The 22,389-nt window shown below is 48.6% G+C and overlaps 1 protein-coding gene across 3 annotated transcripts in view; it reads right to left on the bottom strand.

Annotated features, from left to right (window-relative positions):
• The window catches only part of PTPRG (protein tyrosine phosphatase receptor type G), a 731,192-nt gene that overhangs the window by 77,968 nt on the left and 630,835 nt on the right, over positions 1 to 22,389 (bottom strand). For 2 of the 3 annotated variants that reach the window (XM_032648681.1, XM_032648679.1), the window contains exon 13: positions 12,144 to 12,276. In XM_032648681.1, coding sequence (XP_032504572.1) covers positions 12,144 to 12,276 — 133 coding nt within the window. The remainder of the gene's footprint in view (positions 1 to 12,143; positions 12,277 to 22,389) is intronic. The other variant, XM_032648680.1, reaches the window with a different exon arrangement.

A 22,389-nucleotide genomic window follows, 5' to 3' on the forward strand; every position in this document is an offset into this window, starting at 1 on the left:
CATATATATATGGAATCTAAAAAAAAACAAAAGGTCTGAAGAACCTAGGGGCAGGACAGGAATAAAGACGCAGATGTAGAGAATGGACTTTAGGACACGGGGAGGGGGAAGGGTAAGCTGCGATGAAGTGAGAGAGTGGCATGGACATATATACACTACTAAATGTAAAACAGATAGCTAGTGGGAAGCAGCCACATAGCAGAGGAAGATAAGCTCGGTGCTCTGTGACCACCTAGAGGGTTGGAATATGGAGGGTGGGAGGGAGACACAAGAGGGAGGAGATATGGGGATATAGGTATATGTATAGCTGATTCACTTTGTTATCAAGCAGAAACTAACACACCATTGTAAAGCAATTATACTCTAATAAAGATGTTAAAAAATTTTTTTAAAAGATATCACCAACCCAATAATGACCTCTGGTCCTTCCACTTTTGACAAGCTCCCCTGCAAACAGGATGGCTTAAAATACCATTGGAATAAATAGAACTTGGGAGGAATCTATTTGATACCGTTTGAACCTCCCTTCTGCCACAAATTTCTCTGAATTCGGTGCTGTTAGACCAATCCGGGGTTTTGCCTTTTCCCCATGCGTTCCTCTCATCTCTGGACAAATACTTTCCTGATTCACAATACAGATGGTGGAATAGTACGAGGGCTCCTCAGATAAGGTGGAGGTAGCAGTTGGCAAGTTATTACCAAATATAAAGTCCGATATTTCGTTTCCCCTTAAAACTTAAATGACCTGAGAATTGGAGACTTGGCTCTAGCACTTGAAAGATGCACTTCTGTCATACTGGAAAATGTTCATTTAATTATATTTAATCCCCAAACCACCTGGGCTATAGCATTTCACACTGAAAGGATTCCTATTCTTTCCAAACTCCATTGATAGAACAGTAAAGATTAACTCCGATATAGGAAGGTTCTCTTTTTTAGAAGTTCTAATGAATCCCATGCAGAACTCTGAATTCAGGTTATGTGATTTCAAAGAACATTTGTTAACTTCTGATTTACTTGGTGGTTTTCTACTTCTAGGAAGAGACATCCTCTAATTCTCAACTATTAGGTTTTTCTCCTCCCTTAATACAAGCTTTCATTTATTTTGTTAATTATTAGACTCCAAGTTGGGTAAAAGTGCTTGGCGCAGAAACCAAATTAGGGAGGAATCAAAACTTGGGAAATGATTAAAAAGTGTCGGGGTGAGGAAGGGAAGGGAAGGGGAGGGTGCTGTAATTCAGAACTTCTCGTCTCCCTCTATTGAGTACATTCTGCAACTACAACAACTGTCCTCAAAACCACGCACATACTCAGTGCGGCTACCAACATTAATCCGAGGAAATCACGAGTGTGTGGAGTGTTTTTGCAAATTTTCATAAGAACTTGAAATTTGCAGCTTCCTAAAATATTTAGACTTCCTCTCAACCCTTAGCCCTACTCTGAATTCTGCCAGACTCACTCGGGAATTTTGGAGCGGAGCCGGCTATCTCCGCAGTTTCTCCTCACACACAATCACAGGCGCTTCAAACTACCACCCTGTAAACTGACAACACTCCGCTGAGAAGCAAATGCCATAAAACTAACATCCTGAATAATCGAGGGGGCTACCTGAGCAACCCGACAGGACAGACCTGATCAGCCCTGGGAGAGAGGACACTTAATTCAGAGAAATCCAAAGAACGGTGTTGGTTATGTAGCAGAGACTGAACATTATAAGGAGTTTCCCTTTTCCTGAAAAGCCAGCTTGGCTGAAAAATGTATCCATTCACTTCTCAACAGAGTGCATCCTGTCTTTCAAGTATCATAGTGTTTAAATGGCAACCTTTAGTGGTGAATCTCTCCCTGCTTTTGTCTAAATGACTACACGTTCCCTGGTTCTAAGAGCTTCAACTGGCATCTCAGGGCCAACCAGACAGCAGGGGGCCGGTTACTATAACAACGGACGGTTCTCTGAATTCTGAAAGGCCCCTGAGTAGCCATTTGGGAAACAGTTATTGAGCAAAAGTTGCCTAGGATCGCCCACGTGACCCAGATCTCCCTGCACAGAGCTGCCCAGAGAAAGAAAAAAATAGCTGCCCATCTTCAGGAACAGCTGCGGTCTCTAGAGGCTCCCTACCCCCATGCTTTTAGCATCTCAGAGCAAGACACCACCATGTCATCAGAAACTCAACCCTCCGAGGCAAGCATGTTTTGGCATCATGAAATGTGCATTCTTCTCCCCACTGGCTCCACACGTTGTCAGGCTTTGCCGAGCTGGATTGTAACAGTTATTCCTAATGATTAAAAAAAAAAAACCTCTTGAACTATACCTACAGGCACAGGTTCCCCAGAGAGATGAGTGACATGGGCAGTTTACCAGTTTATAAAAGAAAGAATGATGCCCAGAATACAGGTGGCCCCGTGAGCGGTTTGTTTACAGAAAAGATAAAGGTGATCACACAAAGCCACCAAAAAGTACGACTGGGAAGCTTGGCTTTTTCTAGACTCGAACTGCATGTAAACCCATCTTTTGATTCGCACGCCCTCCCTCACAAGAGATACAGAAAAGCAGCTTGGTCTGACCCAATGCCTGTGTATGTGCCCCAAATCCCCTCAGAAAGAATTTGAGCCTGCCCACAGAAGTGGACTTTATTTTGCATAGAAGAATGCACATTTAAGTGAAGGGCAGAGACGGGCAGATCTGTGCAGCCTACTAGTGCCACGAGGGGATGTGAGAATAGTGATGTCCATCTCCCTGTTTATCACGAGAACCCAGACAGCTGGGGTTTTAAGCAAAATCTTCCTATTTTCAAAATAATTCAGATTTTTAAAAAACAAGATGTCAGGACTTCCCTGGCGGTCCAGCGGTTAAGAATCCACGCTTCCACTACAGGGGGCACGGGTTCGATCCCTGGTAGGGGAACTAAGATCCTGTGTGCTGCATGGCACAGCCAAAAAAGGAAGGAAGGAAGGAAGGAAGGAAGGAAGGAAGGAAGGAAGGAAGGAAGGAAGGAAGGAAGGAAGGAAGGAAGGAAGGAAAGAAGGGAGGGAGGGAGGGAGGGAGGGAGGGAGGGAGGGAGGGAGGGAATGTTTAAAAAAACCCAAAAAAACAAGAAGTCAGCTACATAAAACAGACCTGGAGGCCGGCAGTTTTTGACCTTTATTTGGGATAACCTTTGTTTACCTGCTCATCTCCTCCATTAACCTACACGCTCCTTGAGACAGGAATTCTGTCTCCTTGCAGCATCTCCAGTGCCCAACACAAACTAGATGCTTGAGAAACGTCTTTGAATGAACAAATGAAGGAAGGAATACACAAGCCAGCTGTGAAGGGTCTTAGGTCAACAAAACAAAACAAAGCCCTAGGTGTGAATACAGCTGACTCTTGAACAACATGGGGGTTAGGGTGTCGACCTTTGCACAGTCGAAAATCTGCATATAATGTAGTTGGCCCTCCATATCCACAGTTCCTCCACATCTGTGATTCCATGGATTCCACCAAACACAGATCGTATAGTACTGTAGTGTTGACTACTGAAAAAAAATCCGAGTATAAGTCAACCCCTGAAGTTCAAAGGTGCGTTGTTCAAAGGTCAACTGTACTTCCCAAACATACTAGCTTGTGATCCTGGGCAAGTCCCCGCTTCCGGACACTGTCTTCTCCCTTGGCAGAAGGTGATGCAGTCCCCGCCACCTTGGCCACCACCCATGGCTGCTGTGAGGATTAAGTCATGTCATGTTTGCTTCATGTTAATTCACCATTATTGACTGTTGTGATTGACAATGTTTCCCCCTTGCTATCTGTCCACAGTCACGTGCATGGGAGGGATCACTGCTATCACACCAACTCCTTTGTGACTTTCCTGGGGTGGAGGGGGGGAGGGCAAACATCTAAACCAAATCCAGTCATCAGAGAGCACGCACGGAAGCGCCCGCTGCTAGAGCAGATGGGCGCATAGCGTGTGCCCGGCTCACAGCAGCTCTGAGTGTCACGGCTGCTACTGTGGAATCCAGGAGGGATGCGAGCTCCGCTGGGCACATGTGGTCTGCCGTTCCTCCATCAAGAAGGGTGTTAGCGCCTGCCCACACTTGACCTGACACGCATCTGTTTGTCTACCAGAGGCTCCGTTATGCCAACTCAAAACCCAGACACATTTGTGGTTTGTGTCCCTTCCTATTTACTACGCTGTCTCCCCCGAACATCCAGGGAAGAGAAAAATTGCAGTGTCAACACAATGCACTTGCTTTCATGAACAGCATTCTTAATGAGGAGGCACCAACAGAGGGCAAAATTTCTGAACATCTAAAGATGAGAGTAAAAGAGAGACCTTCTTCTATCTGCCTATGAAGCTAAATTGGTGTTGACTGATTTACCACGGAATTTACAGACGGCTCAGTCATGGGCTGAAGAGGGATGTGAATTTCTCAGATCAGAAAGTGAAATCCTTCTAATACCAAACTGCAACAAACCTGGGTTAGATGTTACAATTCCCACTTTGAGTTTCCATTTTCTGTTCCAGAGTCTGTGTAGTTAGCTCAGCCCTATCTGAGTGTGAGAAGAAAAGCTGTTTTATACTTCTGGAAAGTTCTTTCCCAAGCTAGAATTACGGTCAATAAGATGCTCAATTTGTCATCAAGGTACGATAGCACTGATTAGCTGGAACTAAGAACAGAACAGACAGGTGATATTATTCAACATCAAAATCTATTTGGCTTCTAAAACACTTGAAAATACATATAGTTGGTCCTCAAGTTTTCTCCTTTGTGTTTTTGGCAAATCCAAAACATAGGATCTTTTCAACACACAAACATGTGCTATAAAAACAGGCTGTGGGGGCTTCCCTGGTGGCGCAGTGGTTGAGAATCTGCCTGCCAATGCAGGGGACACGGGTTCGAGCCCGGTCTGGGAAGATCCCACATGCCGCGGAGCAACTGGGCCCGTGAGCCACAGCTACTGAGCCTGTGCGTCTGGAGCCTGTGCTCCGCAACAAGAGAGGCCGCAATAGTGAGAGGCCTGCGCACCGCGATGAAGAGTGGCCCCCGCTTGCCACAACTGGAGAAAGCCCTCACACAGAAACGAAGACCCAACACAGCCATAAATAAATAAATAAATATTAAAAAAAAAAAAAAAAACAGGCTGTGGAAGGAAGTAAATGCCTCAAGACAAGCTCTTCCCCGTCTAGGCAAAACAATGTAATGATTAACACAGTGGGCAATGAGGTCAGAGTGGCTGGGTTCAAATCCAGGATCCACCAAAGATTAACGCTGTGACCTATGATTTTACCAAGCCTCAGTTTTCTGATCTGCAAAATGGATGTAATAATTCCAAGGATTCGAATGTTAATCCGCTTAGCACGTGTGTATTATGGTGAATACTCAAGAAGAGATTCTTGGCTGTTTAGGCCTTAAGATATATGAAGCCATGTCAGGGTAAGACTTTCTTTGCTCATCAGAGAGAGAAGAGCTACCTTCAAAGCAATTTTCCTCAAGATTACAGGAAAAATAAGAATTAAAAATATCTTCACAATACTGAGAATTCAAAGTGGACGCTCATGTCTTGCTCACAGTTGCTAAGGTATTCTATGGAACAAGTTAATAAATAAACAAGTTGCATGCCCCAGCATACGGACTGGACACCCTGTATATAGCTCTTTTCCCAGCATCAACCTCAAATTATGAAAATCGCAAAGAAACCTTCTCCAAAATTTCCTCTTCTGAGTGGCAGCAGCTGTGCTGCTCCAAGTCTTTTTCAAGAACGTCAGCACATTAATGCCATATAACAGCTTGTCTTGGTAAGACGGGGGGCTGGAGCTCTTGGAACGGCCTTTCTGACTGTAGTCACTCAAAAGGTGCGTTTTGTTACCATCTTCGGGAACAGGGCCAAAATGGCACACTTTAAAAAGTACTGAATTGACTTCTTCTCCCTCATTTCAATTGAAACGATTACAGCTCTGCACCATCGCATGTTGGTATGGGTTACACTATTTAAAAGGCACACACAGGGCACCATTTATAAAAGGAGGCAAGTGGTAAGTGCTCATTGATTTTCCCTTGATTTTATCTTTATTAGCTGTCCCACCGCCCTGACCCTGGTGCCAAAACGCTCTGCATGTTTCTTCCTAGCTTTACAGCACCTTCTGCATTGTTACAGATTTTATTACATCTCTTCAAGGCAGACCTTTGCAAGGAGACTCGGAGAGGGAACTACCTGTAACATCTCAGCCAACCGTATTTCAAAATAAACTTCTCTCACAAACTCACGTTGCTGCCTGTAAAACTGCTGCTCAAATAGCTCCCAAAAGACTTCTGTATATCTTCCAGTTGACCAGAAATATACGAGGTCTCTACCTATATTTTTTAGTTTTGGCCAAATGTGATGTAATGAGACTAACAATTGGCCTCCAAAGAGGTCCCTTTCAGGAAACATACTCTTAACCCAATGATGCCAAAGGGCCTAAATATTTAAGGATACTTCTGGCTGTGCTCCACGAATATCAGTGCGCTCCCCAACTTATCGTGTGTCCTTGGGGCTGAGGGGCCATCTGTGGCCAATGGGGAGCAAACAGGAGTGGAGGATTACACTCCCAGGTCATGCAGTTGAAAACTAGGTGCCTCGTCGATTTTTCTATCAATTTTTTCTCCACCACAGGTGGGAAAGGGCTGCCCAACCCACCTCAGACATCACACGGTGAGGACTCAGCTTCGTGTGGTTAGGCCACTGGGTGGCGGGGGGGGGGGGGGGGGGGGGGGTGTTGGGGGTATCTCCTGCAGCAGCTCCAGCAGCTGATTCCAGCACTGCCCAAGCTGACCACCCTGCCTCAGTGTTGCTTCTGAAGGGACAGGGCCGTGGGTGGGGTCACATCTTTAGTTACTTAGGGTGAGCTCCTCTGGAATTGTCTCCAAGCCCATTAAGAGTATCACCCAAACCAATCATTAGCTTTATGGTTGCCCTTCCCTTTTTTTTTTTTTGCAGTACACGGGCCTCTCACTGTTGTGGCCTCTCCCGTTGCGGAGCACAGGTTCCAGACGCGCAGGCTCAGCGGCCATGGCTCACGGGCCCAGCCGCTCCACGGCATGTGGGATCTTCCCGGACCGGGGCGCGAACCTGTGTCCCCTGCATTGGCGGGCAGACTCCCAACCACTGCGCCACCAGGGAAGCCCCGCCCTTCCCTCTTTTGGCCCAAAGTGGTTCTGCTCGGTAGGTTCACCTACATTTCTACTATCCTTAGCTCCCAACAGGCAACTTCCAGCTATTTCTAGGATAAGTACTTTGTACAACTGAGATCACGCAAAAGAAGGAATTCTAGAAGGAAATTCCGAAAGTTATTTTCAAGCCATGTGTTAAGCAGTGAACATATAATTGGGAAGTGTGTGCAGTGCTACGATATGATTCCATGTCCAGGATAGCATCTGTTTAGATCTGTAAACCTCATTTTCTTTATTGGAGAACAATGACTTCTCTTTAGACACAGCAGGACCCAGAATTGAATTTGTATTTTTCTCTACAGTCAGGGATCTCATATTCACCGTCTGCCGGGCACTGGAATGAACGTTTCCTGGTGCTCAGACCTAATCCTCACATGAACTCACTGGCACATTTCTTAACTCTATTTTGCAGAGGAGGACGCTGAAGGTGATGGAGGAGTCTTGTCTAAGGTAGTGTTTCTCCCCCTTTTTTTCATAGGCACCTCCCCTAAGGGGCCTTTATAGACTTTTTTTTCCTAATCACACCCTCCCAATGAAATTTTAATATCAATGACAAACTGCATATCTGTGTGTGTACTAGATACGTGTGTGTGTGTGTGTGTGTGTGTGTGTGTATCTGTGCTTGATATACAAAAAGTTTTTTCACCTTCCCCAAACCCATTTTGACCGCTTTGGGGATGATCACATTCCCGTTAGAAATACATGCTCTAAGGCGACCCACACGGTGAGGGACTGGTAATGCCTGGCCCCAAATCCAGGCTGCCTGACTCTGGCCCGTGTTCGTACTTCACTTCCCAGTGTTTGCCGCTTTTCGTCTTGCCCTCTCGCAGCTTTGGCCCTTCATACGTTTCCATCACTCTCAGGATACGGCAGTGGCATCGGGGCCTTCGTGATCGGGCCCCTCCTGTCCTCATGCTTTGTTCCAGCAACACTGAACCACAGGTGCCTGCTTACGAGAGGCTGGGTTCTCTCTCTCCAGCGCCACGCCTCCTTCACTGGCTGGGGACCGCTGTGCTTCAAGGCCCAGCTCGGGCATCAGCTCCCCCAGGGAGCCTTGTCTGACTCCACCCCACCCCCCGGCCTGCTGCAAGTCCTGCCTGCGTGCTGTCACAGCAACTTGGGCTCACTGCTGTCCGTACACTCGCCGTAGTCTTTGTTTACCTGACTGCGTCGCCCAGGGGACCATGAGGGCCTTGAGGGAAGGGCCATCAACCCTAAATCACCAGGCCCAGCACAGCGTGTGGCAGGAACTCCATAAGCGCTTGCCGAATAGGAGCTGCAAGGGGCCCCAATGCCCACAGAATAGTAAAATAGCTTTATTATTCCATAGCAGAACCCTGAGCTGAACCTTCTAAACTCCTGCATGCACTCTTTAATAATCCTGCACTTGAGACAGGACTGAAAGCACCCCTCATTTTTCCAGGGCATGACACACACACATGTGACACCAGAGTCCTAGTGAGAACCCCAGGCTGGCCATGCTGAGCTCACATGCCTGCCTTGTTTCTTTCCGGCTATTTACACGCATATTTCCCCTGCTATCCAAGTCTGAATTCTCTTTTCTTAGTGCAAATCCCTCCCCTCCTCGATTCCGAGTTCTCAGCTTTTGGAGGGGGCACCGCCCTCTTCTGTCGGCCTAGCACCTGCATCCAGTCGCCTCTCTGGGTCTCGATGGTCCTTTGGGGAACCACCCCTTGTCCACCTTCAATGCATGTGGTTTTGAGGGCAACGTGCTCATTTCTGGGCTCCAGAGTTAAATGTAAGACCCAGGCCCGACAAGTCTTCATCTCCGCTGGCTGCCAGAGGGCTCCGGGGACGGGCAAATACCCGGAGTCAGTCCTAAGACATGCCACCTTGGGGTTTAACTGGCACTACTGGAGGAGAGCAATTCCCTTTCCACTGGGATGGGGGGATGTAAGTCCAACATGGGCCAGAGGCCACCATGTGGAAACAGTCAGAGGGCCTTCCCAAGAGAAAAGACCAGACAGACAGAGAAAGTGCAGATCCCAGAGACAGAGGGAGAGAGAAAGAGGCTCACAAAACATGCCGAGCCCCGTTTTCCTTGTTCTGTCTTTCCAAAAGAGCTGGGCCTGATGCTCCGGAACAACCAACGTCACGAATCAACCAAGTCTTTCTTTCCTGTGCTTAAGGCAGTTTGGAAGAGGTCTCTGTCAGCAGTAACAGAAATGGTTCTGACCAGTAGTGGATGAGAACAATGCACGCTCCCGAGCCCACGGTAGGCATTTCAACCAATGTTGGTTCCCTTTCCCTTCCCTGGTCAAAGAAAGCAGCTGAGTCTAACGGTAAGGCGCTGGCACAATAGGCCCACGGACCCCAAGTCCATGTGACTTAGAGCTGAGCATCCATCACGCTCATCCTCCACAGGATTCAGTGTAGAACCAGGTATGTATCTCAGTGGTTCAAAAAGTTTATGGATTCTAGATTGAAGACATCTTGTGTTCAAAACCAGGGCCCACCACTTCCTGCAGAACCCTTCACGAGTCACGTGCCCCACCCCGAGCTTCTGCCCCTTACTTTTAATATGGGGATGGGAACATACAAATGTGTCGTAAGGATCCCAGGAGATGGGGCCTGGCGAGAGCTTGGCACAGCAGCTGGTGCTCAGAAAGGACTCTGTGAACATCAGCAAACACCAACATCGTGCAAGGGACACTAGTGGAGAAACAATTCAGGGTCCTCGGCTTTCACTTCCAACGGCTTCATGAACCCGTGCAATTGCAGTGAAAAGAGCCCTATATTTTTGATTCAGACTCACTGAGTTTGTCAAAAACATAAACAGTGTGAATTTCTAATGGGAAAAAACACCTTGAATGTAAGGGTCTTGAAAGCTCTCTTTATGACATTACACAGCCCCTTCCTGTAAGCAGCTTGCCCTCAACATGTCTGCTTGGCCAAATGTCCACGGTCTGCTTTGGTCAGAGTGATCCGTTCTCAGGTAGGCAGAGAGCCAAGGTGGGCCAACCAGAAACAACCCTGAGGTTTTTGCTAGAACTATTTGGAACAGGAACTTTTTCACACTGGGGTTGCTAGGGTTACCCAGCCTGGGGCAGCTGTGGGTTCTCTGTGCTCCTTTGTGGGGAGAGCCTGCAACTAAAACCACACGGCACCAAAAGGAGCCAAGAGAAGGGCAGGCAGACCTTTCGTTCCCTCTATGCGCTCAGTTCAACCCATGTTAGGCAGCCTCCCACTTACTAACAGGCTCCAGACAACTATTTGTTTGCAAACCACTGTCCTGGAGAAAGGATGGCATGGAGGTGAGTCTAGTGTTTCCAGGCTCACCCTGAAACACAATATAATCCATCATCTAGCTGGTCTGTAGCACTAACGCGGCTATAGTTAGACGCCTGGGGAAGCCTCGGATGAACCCTTCCTTCTTCTCTTGTTCTTTCCAACTGAAAACAGACCTAGGGACACCGGCCAATCTGTCAGCAGATTCTGTTGATCCCACCTTCAGAATGTATCTATATCCAATCAGTTCTACAACCTGCACTGCTGCCCTCACGGGAGACACCATCACTCCTTTTGGGACCAGTTCAGCAGTCTTCTACCTGGTCTCTCTGTTTCTGCCCCTTGCTCCCCTGCAGTGGTCTTTGCGGCACAGCCAAGTAATCCTGAAGTTAGATCACAACACTTCTCTACCAAACAGTACTTCTCTTAGGGTCAAAGGCAATGTGTTTACAATGGCCCACAAAGCAGTACGTGACTCAACTCCCTTCCATCCTGTTTCTTCCTGATACCCTCTCCTACCCCTCTCTCCCATTCTCACCTGCTCCGGCCACACCTCTTGGCCATTCCTGGAACATACGAGGCGCACTCCTGCCTCAGGGCCTTTACACATGCTGTTTCCTCTGCCTGGAACATGCCCCACATGGAGCCCATTTGACTCCTTCCTCCTTTAGGTCTTTGGACAAATACCACTCGCCAGGTAGGCCTTCCTTAACCACTCTGACCACTCACCACTAAGCCTCAGCATCCCCCCTCTGCTTTCCAGATTCAGTTTTCTCCATTATACACTTACCGCCACCTCGTTTGCTTTATTTATTGCCTGTCTCCCCCACTAAGATGTAAGCTCCATGAGAGAAGAGTGTCTGGCACACCACAGGGGCTCAAAATTCATCAAATGAATGGAAAGAAGGGAGGGAGGGAGGGAAATATGACACCTATTCATCACTGATGAAGCTTGTTAAAGGGCAGAAGCTTCCTACATCAGTCTGACAGGTGAAGGCAGCCAGGCCAGCCGCGTGGGCCAGCCTGCTTCACTCAGTTAAACTGGCTGAGAGAGTGTAGCTGAAAAAACACACAACTTTTAAATAGAAGCTGCAAGCAGGCTTCCCGTGGGAAGCAGTGAGAACCAGTTCAAGGATGATGCTAACATAAGGATGACTTACCATCAGCCATCTTTATCCTGTGTCTATTAAATGCCACATAACATGATAAACGTTTTCCTATCACCGAATTTCCAGCAAAGGGCTATGAAAAAAATTTTCAGGTCAAGAGGAGCTATTATGCGGATACGACAAAGCGAAGCACGGTCTCAGGGAAACTGGAAATGCTGTGAAACTTATTAACTCAGTTTGCAGGTTTAGGAACTAAAGCTCAAAGTGGAAATGGGATTTGTTGCCAGCAAGTAGCAGGCCTGGGATTTGAACCCGGATATCCCTGATTCCCAAGCAAAAGCCTCTCTGGCACTAAATCCTAGAAACTCATCACGAGCTCCTTCATCTCAGTAGTGGCTCTATCCCACCGGCTTCTTGCAGACAAAGCGGATCTCCCAGGTGGCGACACCAGAAAACACTCCAGCTACCTTACCTTTCTGAATGAAGAGGTCATGGGCTTCTCCTCCCCTCGGGCCAGCCACCCCCACCCCCCAGGGCAGCATGCTGACAGCACAACCCAACGCCCACACCCTCTGTGTCAGTGCTGCCTGGTTGACTCACCTCCAGTAAACTAGTACAGCAATGAGAAGGATGAGGCACACGAAGGTCAAGGCTGATACCACAATCAGAGGGACGATCCACTCCATCCTCCCTGGAGAAGGGCGGCTTATCATTCCAGAGGTGTTCTTTTCTGCTGCAAAGAGAAACCATGCCAGTTAGAGGACAGAGGCTAGCCGAGCCCGGGGGCTGGGGAGCCAGAGTGTGATGGGGATTTCTGCTCCACTTTTGGGTGGTTTCTGGAGAACAAGGCTACCTGGTGACGGGGGGCAACCTGCAGCCCACACTGCTTCCCACCGTGTCCCAAGCCAAATGGGACCTTTTCTGCAGGCTGCACCCTGTAATCGCCAGTGGGATGGATTTGCAGGTAGCGTTCAAGATGTTAAGAAGAGTTGCACGGAAGACAGAGACCCAGCCTCACTCCAAGAACCTTACCGTCCCTGAGCGGCCTTTGGATACACTGAAGAAATGTGCTCAAGTCGGAATGTAGCACAAAACTTGCCTGTGGAAAGAGGCGGGGGAGCCTTGCAGGTTTGCCAAGGCAGGAGGGAGGGAGGCAGTGATGGGTTTTACCAAGATAACCGCTGTGACTACAATGGGTATGTCTTTCTTTGTCTGCTTAGCATCTGTTACCCCTTCCTTTAGTAACTGCACCCATTTCTGCTGTGGGAGACCACCTCTCCCCAACAGACAGTCCTGGTGGCACAACTGTCCAAGTGTGGGCCCCCCTAGGCTCCTGGCCAAGGGTAGGGGCAGGACTCAAGCTAAGGCAATGGCGCTCTCACCCCAGAATCTCAACGAGCCACTCAAAGTCTGAGCAACCGCACATCCCAGAAGGAGCACCCAGACTCCTCTGCCTACCAGTTCCCACCACCCAGATCCCCAGATATCCTGTTTTTCCTCAAATATGGTTCAAAAGCTTTTCCTTTGATCTCATCTCCCAGCCACCCCCTCTCCCCATCCTTCTAAAAGCTCTCAGACTGGCCGCCACGCCTCGCTCTCCTCCGAGCGCACGTTGGCTACTCAACAGCCGTCAGTATGGGGGTTAACCGGGGAAGCTTGTGAGATGGTCCAGGATTCTCTCTGGTCAACCAGCGCCTCTTACCCAAGCAGCTCCTCCTGTCTCTCTCAGGCCCGAGGATCTTCACAAGTCCCCAGCAGCCTCAGGTGAGAACCTAGTCTCTCGAACTGTGGGGTCAACACCTGGAAATCTCCAGGTAGCCCGAATGAAGCTCAGATGCAGTGCGGGGCTGGGAAGAAAGAGCCCAGGTACACAGAGACGGTCACGAGAGGCACGCGGTGAGAAAGCGAAGGTTCACTGTGACCGCGAGAAGCCCACGAAATCACCCACAGCTGGCTGCAGGCTGACCCGTGCTCAGCAAGGTTTCCTCCTGCTCTGCAAAAACGAGGCCAGCCTGCAGCCAGCCGCAAGCGTCCGTCTGCTGGATGGACTAAATTCAGGGCTAATCAGGCTGCGTTTCCGAGAGAGGAGGTGGGCTGAGCAGGAAAGAGATAACTGTCCCTGGGAGGAGACTGCTAAGGAGGCAAGACCTGGAGTGAAGAAGAAACAGGTTACAGGGTTTTTACTGGGTTTCCTCGAACGTACTGGACCTTGATGCCCTCCTTTGTTTCATGCACAGGCAGGGCCAGATTTATGCCCAGCTCACAGGTAAAAAGACACAGAGGCAGGCAAGTGAGGCACACTCTGATCAAAAATCACAGCAGGGCAGCCGGCGGTTTATAAACTGCCTCCCGAACTGTGCCAGCCCATTTCTCGATATCCCTCGCTCCGCAATTTTTCATCAGGCAGCTATCTGTCAAGCCCCGACTGTGTGTCACGCACGGTGCTGCGGGAGGCGGATGCAGGAGAACATCAGACAGGAACAACCCTGTGCCCATGGGGCAGGAATTTACAGGGGAACAAGCAGACACATGACCAAGCAATTAGAATAAAATGAATGTGATGCCAGGGGAAGCACAACGGGTACAGGGGAACAGCTGTCCTAGCCCAGGAATTCTGGAGGGGCTTCCTGACGCTCGGGTGGGAGCTGAAGGATGAAGGGGAGTTAGCCAGGCCAAGGGCAAGGGCAGATGTGTTCTGGAGAGAGAGCACTGAAGCGGGCGGTGGGGGGGGGGGGGCGGGCGGGTAGGAGAACAAGGGGGGCCGCCAAGATGGAGCGTTAGAGGCCACCTCAGCCAGGGTCTGTAGGCTCAATTACGGGCACCGCTTTTGGGCCCCAGGGCTTGCAGTGGAAATCACTGCAGTACTGTAGCTGCACATCAGATGTGCAGTCTATCCCGCGATATGATGCTTTAATTGCAAAGCTCTGGCCGCCAGCCACACTTTCCCCCATTGTTCTTGTATTTTTAGATAAAGCGGGGATTTTAATTGGGAATTTATGGGATTTTGATTACGTAGCTCTTACGTGGTATGAGTTAACTGGGTTAGAATGTGTAAATACACGTGCGGCAAGAACCACAGTTGCAAATGAGGATAATTTTGCAGGGCTCCAGCAGGGGGCAGCCCAGCCAGGTAATAATCTGGCTGGCAGTGGGGAATCCCCAAGCCCGGATGGTCCTGTTAATGGAAAATACGGCAGGAGGGCTGACATTACAGGCCACACGTCCAAGGAACTCACTATCTACCGTGGGAAGCCCCTGCATACTCAGGGTCTTATTTCTTTCCTTGCCTTCTTACAGAAAAGGATTCTTGCCTGGGCTACTACACAGTAGGCAGCTATGGGGAGGAGACCAAATGCAAACCCCAGGTCCTTCTCATCCTCAATCACTGAAAAGCACCCTTCACCAAAATTGTCCCTCAGGTTTCACCAGTGAGCTACTTCTCTTTCTAATATTTCATGGTGCTGTGTAAGGTTTTTTTTTCTTTTTTTTTTTGCGTTACGCAGGCCTCTCACTGTTGTGGCCTCTCCTGCTGTGGAGCACAGGCTCTGGACGCGCAGGCTCAGCGGCCATGGCTCACGGGCCCAGCCACTCCACGGCATGTGGGATCTTCCCGGACTGGGGCACGAACCCGTGTCCCCTGCGGTGGCAGGCGGATTCCCAACCACTGCGCCACCAGGGAAGCCTATGTGTAAGGTTTTTTGTTGTTGTTTTTGTGAGGGGATGGAGTAGTGAATACATCAGAAATCCTTCTCTGGACAGCCCCCGAAGTGGCGGTTTCTATGGAGGAGAACTCAGGCCGGCAACAACTTGCAGTGTGAGACAGAGACCTAAGGAAATGATTCTGACAGCACTTTAATCTTGGCCTGGACTAATGACCGGCAGCCGGATTTGCCCGGGTCTTTTACATAAAGATCAGGCAAATATAGGAGTGCCCCTGGATTTCCACGCGGGCGTGAGAAAGCTGAGTTCATGTTAAAATTCACAGTACCGCTTTGTCTTCGCAGTACCAGGAGCCTGGAATTTCATTCCATGGCCACACAGTCATGTGGAATCTGTGCCTGTCACTCTCCTGAGGAATCCCACACTGCCCTCAGGGACAGCAAAACCCTTCACGAGTGGGCCTTCCTCCCGCCCCATCATCGCCTGCTGCGCCCCCTGCAATGGGTTCCGGTCACACACACACACACACCCAGTGACCATGCTGGGCCATGGGCCCACCTCTCTGCCTTTGTCCCTGCTGATCTCACTGCCAGGAACACCTTTCCCACCCCGCCCTCAGAAGCGCCTCTTCATTCCTCAGTCCTGGTTCAGGTGCCACCTTCTCTGTGAAGCCTCCCCAGACCCTCAGTCTGTGCTCTGGAGGGCAGAGTAGAGATCACAGGTTCAAATCCTGGCTCTGCCACCTTCTACGTGACCTCTAACCAATAACTTACATCAGTTTAGGCCTGGAGTTCTTCATCTATAAAATGGGATAAAAGAACCTACTTCATAGAGGTGGTGGGAAAACTTAAGATGCACGTAGAACGCTTAGACGTGTGCCCGGCATTGAGCAAATGCTAAGTAAATACTCTCATTCTCGTCATGGTGGTTGTCACTGTGCACTTCTTTTACGGCACACATCACACTCAATTACAAGTGCTCTTTTCGTTTTGTTTTTTGCGGTACGCGGGCCTCTCACTGTCGTGGCCTCTCCCGTTGCGGAGCACAGGCTCCAGACGCGCAGGCTCAGTGGCCATGGCTCACGGGCCCAGCCGCTCCGCGGCATGTGGGACCTTCCCGGACCGGGGCACGAACCCGTGTCCCCTGCATCGGCAGGCGGACTCTCAACCAGTGCGCCACCAAGGAAGCCCCACAAATGCTCTTTTACTACTTACTGTAAGGTCCCCCAAAGCAGGGCTGATCTTCTCTGTATATAGAACAGTAATAAAGCTCTGTCTCCTACTTGCTATGCAACTCTGGGCAAGTTACTTAACCTCTCTGGGCCTCAGTTTCCTCATCTGTAAGTGGAAATAATAATATTGCTCACTACCTCGTGGGTGGCACGAGGATTACATGAGCTAATGCAATAACACACTTCGTGTGTTGCCTGGCAACCATAAGCACCTGGTTAACAACTGTGATGATGGTCATCACCATCCCCACCCACCACCCACAGCATCACTAATTATCACCATCACCACCAGCATCCTCTCCCTCTTCAACACCCTAGCACAGCGCCAGGCAGATGCTGAGTGCTCATCGGGTGTCTGCTGAATCGGAATCCCCCTGTAATAAATGAGGGCATAGGTGGCAACCACACAGAACCTCAGATGGGTTCTGTGGGCATCAGCAGCAGGGGGCTGCCTGTGAGGAGATGGCCAGCGAAGAGACAGTACCTCAAAGTCTGCCCTGAGACAAGACTGCACTACGCTTCTTGCCATCCTTCAGGAGAGACGCTTGTCCCACTGCCTGACTCAATCTGTGGCCCAGCAGGCCCTCAAAAGAGAAAGCAGAATCAAATAGTGAACTACCAGAAGCTACTAGGGACACCTAACATGCCACCTGAGCTGGGTATACACTCTCTTCCTCCTTTGCTTCAGTCTCCTGACAATCTTCCCCACGCCAAGGCCCCCAGAGACTAGAACATACTATCAACTTTTCAGAGAAACCAACATCCTGCCCTTCAGAGTCAGGCAGACCTGATTACAAATTCTGGCTTAGGCCTTTCTAGCTGTGTGACTTTGGATAAGTGACTGCCTGTCTCTGAGCCTCTGGTCGCTCCTCTGTCAAAGGAAAACAGATGATAACGCTCACCTCTCAGGGGACTTCGAAGGATGAAATGAGATAATCTGTGCAAAGCAGATTGTGCCAGATGCAAAACGAAATCACAGGGCGTCTTGATCAGAAATTATGAAAGAGTTTCAAGAAACGGCAGCAGAACATGAAGGCGAACACAGGGCCTTCTGAACACAGGGCTGTGTGACTGCACGGGCTGCATCCTCAGAAAGCCAGACTGGTCACAGTGCCCGCGTCCAGAGAACATTCGTTCTTCCTTTCAACGGAACCAAGCAACGGCGCTGACTGTGATAAAATTAGATGCTCCCAACTGTTAGGAGCAGCTCACTTTTATTCAGAGCTTCACTTGTATCCCAGCTGCCTCCTGAAAGGTCCAGCAGAGCTTGGCCACCCTGCTCCTGGAAGGTTTGCCTCTCTCTGTGATGCCCGAATCCTGACACCAGGACAAGTGCAGGACCTCTGGGTTAATGCACCTCCTTCTCGCCTCCATCTCTGATTTGTCCAGCTGGTTTGGTTTTGCCAGCAGGCCTAGCCCTTTGATTCCTGCCTGCCACGGGTTTGTGTGAACTGGCAGCCCACAGATGTGTCTGGCTTGGCACCCCTCCCCCGGGAATTATTAATTAAATTGTGAGTTAGTTGCCAAGATTTAATAAACAATAGAGTTCACAAAAAAATCAAAAAGGGAATCTTCTCCTGGAGATGTTCAAAACTGGCTAGCAACACAAGTCTGAATTCCCACATGGCAAACATCAGCTAGAACCAAGCAGCACACACTCTCTAAGACAGGGCATGGCTCATCAGTTTGCCACAGTCCTCACCGCTCCCTAATGTCTCACATCAGACCTGCTTTCTTCACTCCTGACTCCTGCTGCCAGCTCCCTCTGGCCAGTCGAATTTCTGTCTGCAGGATGGCACTCTGACCCAAAGAATCAGCAGAACAACGCACACACCTGGGACTTTTACAAAGGCCTTATCATCAAAAGCAAAAATCATGGTTTAATAAGACTCCTGACCAGGATTCTGAAGTTACTAATTCAGCTCGAGAGAAGAGGCTGCTTCTGACCAGGCAGCTTTCCCAATTCCATATTTATTTTCAAAGAGATTTTATTTTTCAACCAATTAGAAATGAATCAGACAGTTGCTCCATCTATAAACGTGGGCCATTCCTCTCTGTGGACTTGGACCTTCTTCATACTCTTTCCAGGGCTGCATCTTTCTGGCCTGTGTGTAAGAGGATAAAAATGGAAAGGAGGTATCAACTTACACCCCCCTCTCCCCCCATGGATGTGATGTGCAGATGAGGGGCTGCTAGGAGGGTCAGAAGATGTGAGGCCAGGCAGGGCCGGGACTCAGAGAATGAGCCAGTCTCAGAAATGTCTTCCAGTGGAAACTTACGGCAAAATGCTGTCTAATACCTAACCCTCTCTGAGCATCTGCGGGAGGGAGGTAGGCTTTAATGACCTCCCCACAGCCCTTCCTCCTCCCAGCTTTTATTTCCACATCCACCAGAATCTGAGTAAAGTGCCTCCATTCTGCTTTTTCCAAAAAATTAAAAAAAAAAAAAAAAAGAAAGAAAAACAGTTTTCAGTGGCATATGTCATCACTGAATTAATGCTGTTTGCCTTTTACTGGCTTGGCTCTCATCCCAGTAGAAGCAAATAAAAACGGAGTACAATGTACTATAAATGCTACAGGCAGTGAGACATCAGATGGACCTTTCTGAAACGCTTCCTACCCCGCAGTGAGGGCTCAACTTCTGCTTCAAGACAAGAACCCCTACGTGGTCAAGACTAAAATGAGCTTGGATCTGAGAGGCCACTCTCAGGACTTGGGGAAAGTAGGATTCTTTCACTTTTCAAGAAAGATTAGGAGCAGACGTCTGCACACTCAGACATCTACAGCCGGGTTCAGTCGCGCACAACGGGACTGCATTTGCTCTGATAAGGCCACTCCTTCAAAACCACCCGCAGCTGTGAATTAAGGCGCTGGTTTTTTAAAAAAAACTGTGCTAAAACACACATAAAAGTCACCGTCTTAACCATGTCTAATGGTACAGTTCAGTAGGGGTAAGCATATCACACCTGTTGTGCAATCGATTTCCAGAATCTGTTTTTCATCTGCAAAACTGAAACTCTGCACCTTTTAAACAGCAATTCCCCAACACCCCGACCCCAGCTCCTGGTAACCACCATCCTACTTTCTTTCTGCCTTACGACTTGACTACACTCTAGGTACCTCACCTAAGTGGACTCATATATATATATATATATAGAATCATATCCATATATATATATTTGTCTTTTGGGGACTGGCTTACTTCACTAATAAGTCCTCAAGGTTCATCCATGTTGTAGCATGCGACACGATTTCCTTCTTTTTTTAAGGCTGAATAATATTCCACTATAGGTATATACCACATTTTGTTCATCTATTCATCGGTCATTTGGGTTGCTTCCACCCCTTGGCTGCTATAAATAATGCTGCTATGAACATGAGTGTACAAATATCTCTTCAAGACTCTGCTTTCAATTCTCTTGGGTAAATACCCATAAGTGGGATTGCTGGACCATGTGGTAATGCTATTTTTAATTTTGCGGGGAACCTCCATACTGTTTCCCAAGTGGCTGCCACTTTACATTCCCACCAACAGGGCACAAGGGTCCCCATGTCTTCACATCCTCACCAACACCTTATTTTCTATTTTGCTTTGGTTTGGGGTTTCGTGGTAGCCCCCCTAATGGGTGTGAAGTAAACAGGCGGCCGCTTTTTTGTAGGGCCACAAAATTTGTCTTATTGTTGTGGAGCCCTGGCATTAGCTAAACCAGAGACACGATTGTGGGTTACAAATACACATATTCTCCTGCAACGGGACACAGGTTCCATGTTCCGATTACCACGTCTGAGCTGGATTTAGAGCATCTGTCATGTGTTTCAATTTATATCACCACTAGGAGTTCTCATCAATAGGCCCTCCTTACCATTTCACACAGAGCTCACTTAATCAGACTCAACAGTGGAACTGTCATGTGTATTTCCATTAGGTGCTGGAAAATTGAGGGCGTTTGATAAATCCCAATTTAATTAGAAGTCCCATATATACGGCAGGTCCTCATCTACCAGAAATCACCGCCGCAGACACGTCATTGCAACGTCACGTGACTCTGCCATCAGTCAGGACTCACATCAAACACACCACTCCTTACAGCCTGAATTCCTGACCCCAGCCTCTGTGGAAACCTCGGTGTGCTTGGTGAGGTCTGGTTGCCTGCACTGAGAGATACACGGGCTGTCCTAGTTCAAAGGTCACTCAGTGGGGGGCAGAAACTTCCAAGGACCCAGACCCTTCCTGGGAGGAAACTAAATCACACGGGCGCCTTCAGGGCACCTGAGCTAGTTCTTCCCAACACTCCCAGGAAGATCACAGCCAAGACCCGGGGCAAGCAGAATTACGTAGAAAACTTCTCCCCACAAAAAACCTGACTGCAAACTGCCACGGTAGTCCATACGAGTGCCTGTTCTATTTTATTTTAAATAAAGTATGCAACATTTTCCTACCTCCATATACCCCAGCTGAGTTTCACATTCACAACGTCTGCCTTATCTTCATGAGCCTGTATTGCTACTTCTTTCTGACCTTAAATTAACTACTATTTTTTCCCTCAAGTAAACTTCTTTGAAAAGGAAATTTATGTTAATACTATAAATCGTAGTTTCTCCACCATGGCACTATCAACACTTTGGACCAGGTCATTCTTTGTTGCGGGGCTGGTCTCTGCCCTGTAGGATGTTTAGCAGCATCCTTGGTCTCCTCCCACTAAATGCCAGTAGCAGCCCCCTCCTCAGTCATGATAACCAAAAATGTTTCCAGATATTGCCAAATATCCCTGCAGGGAAGGGGAACAAAATCATCACTCTGGTTGAGAACCTGTGCCATAAATTAAAAAATGGTACCTTTTTAAAAGTACACGTTCAAATACTCGTTTAATAATTAATACTTCACCTGAAACCATCTTGTGTTGCCCACTCAGGGAGCAAGCCCCTAAGGCGGGATGCAGGCAGCACCACGGTGGAGTCAGGGCCCATGTCTGACCCCCGGTCTCGCCACGTCTTGCCCGGGGCACGTTCCTTAACCGTCTGAGCCTCAGTTTCCTCACTGGCCTAATGGCAACAAGGACAGCACGGGCCTCCCGGGGGATAAGTGACATCACATTTTGGCTTTTAGCACAGACAACACCAGCATGGAACAAATGTTAACCAGTGATGTCATTATTTATATAATCAAAGGTTTTCTTTAGAGCTTGAGAGTTCCAAAGAGGTGCCCAAAGGAGTGGGGTTTGCCCAAAAGGAGTGGGGTGGCTGGAGCTTAGCGCCCTTGACTCTGGCTCAGAGCAGAACAGCAGCCCTCAGTCGCTGACCAACACAGTCCATTCCTAGCTCAGGGGCAGGACAAAGGCCGGCCAGGGGCCAGTTCTGGCCTGGAGACTGTACTTTCCTGACCCCTAAACTGGACTGTCTCTTTAGCTGACCCCAAGAAGATAGTCAACAAGCTTTCGGTGAATGAGTGTTTACATAATGGGGCTCTGACCAAGATTGAATCTGAAAAAGGAGCCCTGATTTAAGGAAAGAAAAATGAAAAATCCCACCACTGCGTGATGAGTTTGTAGACAATGCCCACCCTGAAATGCTTTTGCTGGGGCATGCCACATACCATCCCAAGAACATTTTACTGCATCAGTAGGCATCTGAGGGTGCCCACACCACATCTGGGCTGTGCCTCCTGAGGGACGGACCATGCCTACTGCCTGCCTGATCTCTGTATGTGTCTGAGTCGGCCCCTTCTTCTAGAGAAGCATTCCCCTCTTCTCCTTCCCTGCAAGTTAATACTAAAGCTACTACTCATAGCACTTGAAAAGATGTTATCAAACATCAAGCCTTTTTGAGATGCTGGTAAAAATATAACACAGTTTGTAACTTTAAACGTTAACGCTTTTTTCAAAGAGACTAAATATTGATTTAAAGAATTGTTTTTAACACGAAGAAAAAATAAATGTGGAACAGATTTAAACAAATG

Source organism: Phocoena sinus, chromosome 11, assembly GCF_008692025.1.
Source record: "Phocoena sinus isolate mPhoSin1 chromosome 11, mPhoSin1.pri, whole genome shotgun sequence".
In the NCBI taxonomy this organism is placed as follows: domain Eukaryota; kingdom Metazoa; phylum Chordata; class Mammalia; order Artiodactyla; family Phocoenidae; genus Phocoena; species Phocoena sinus.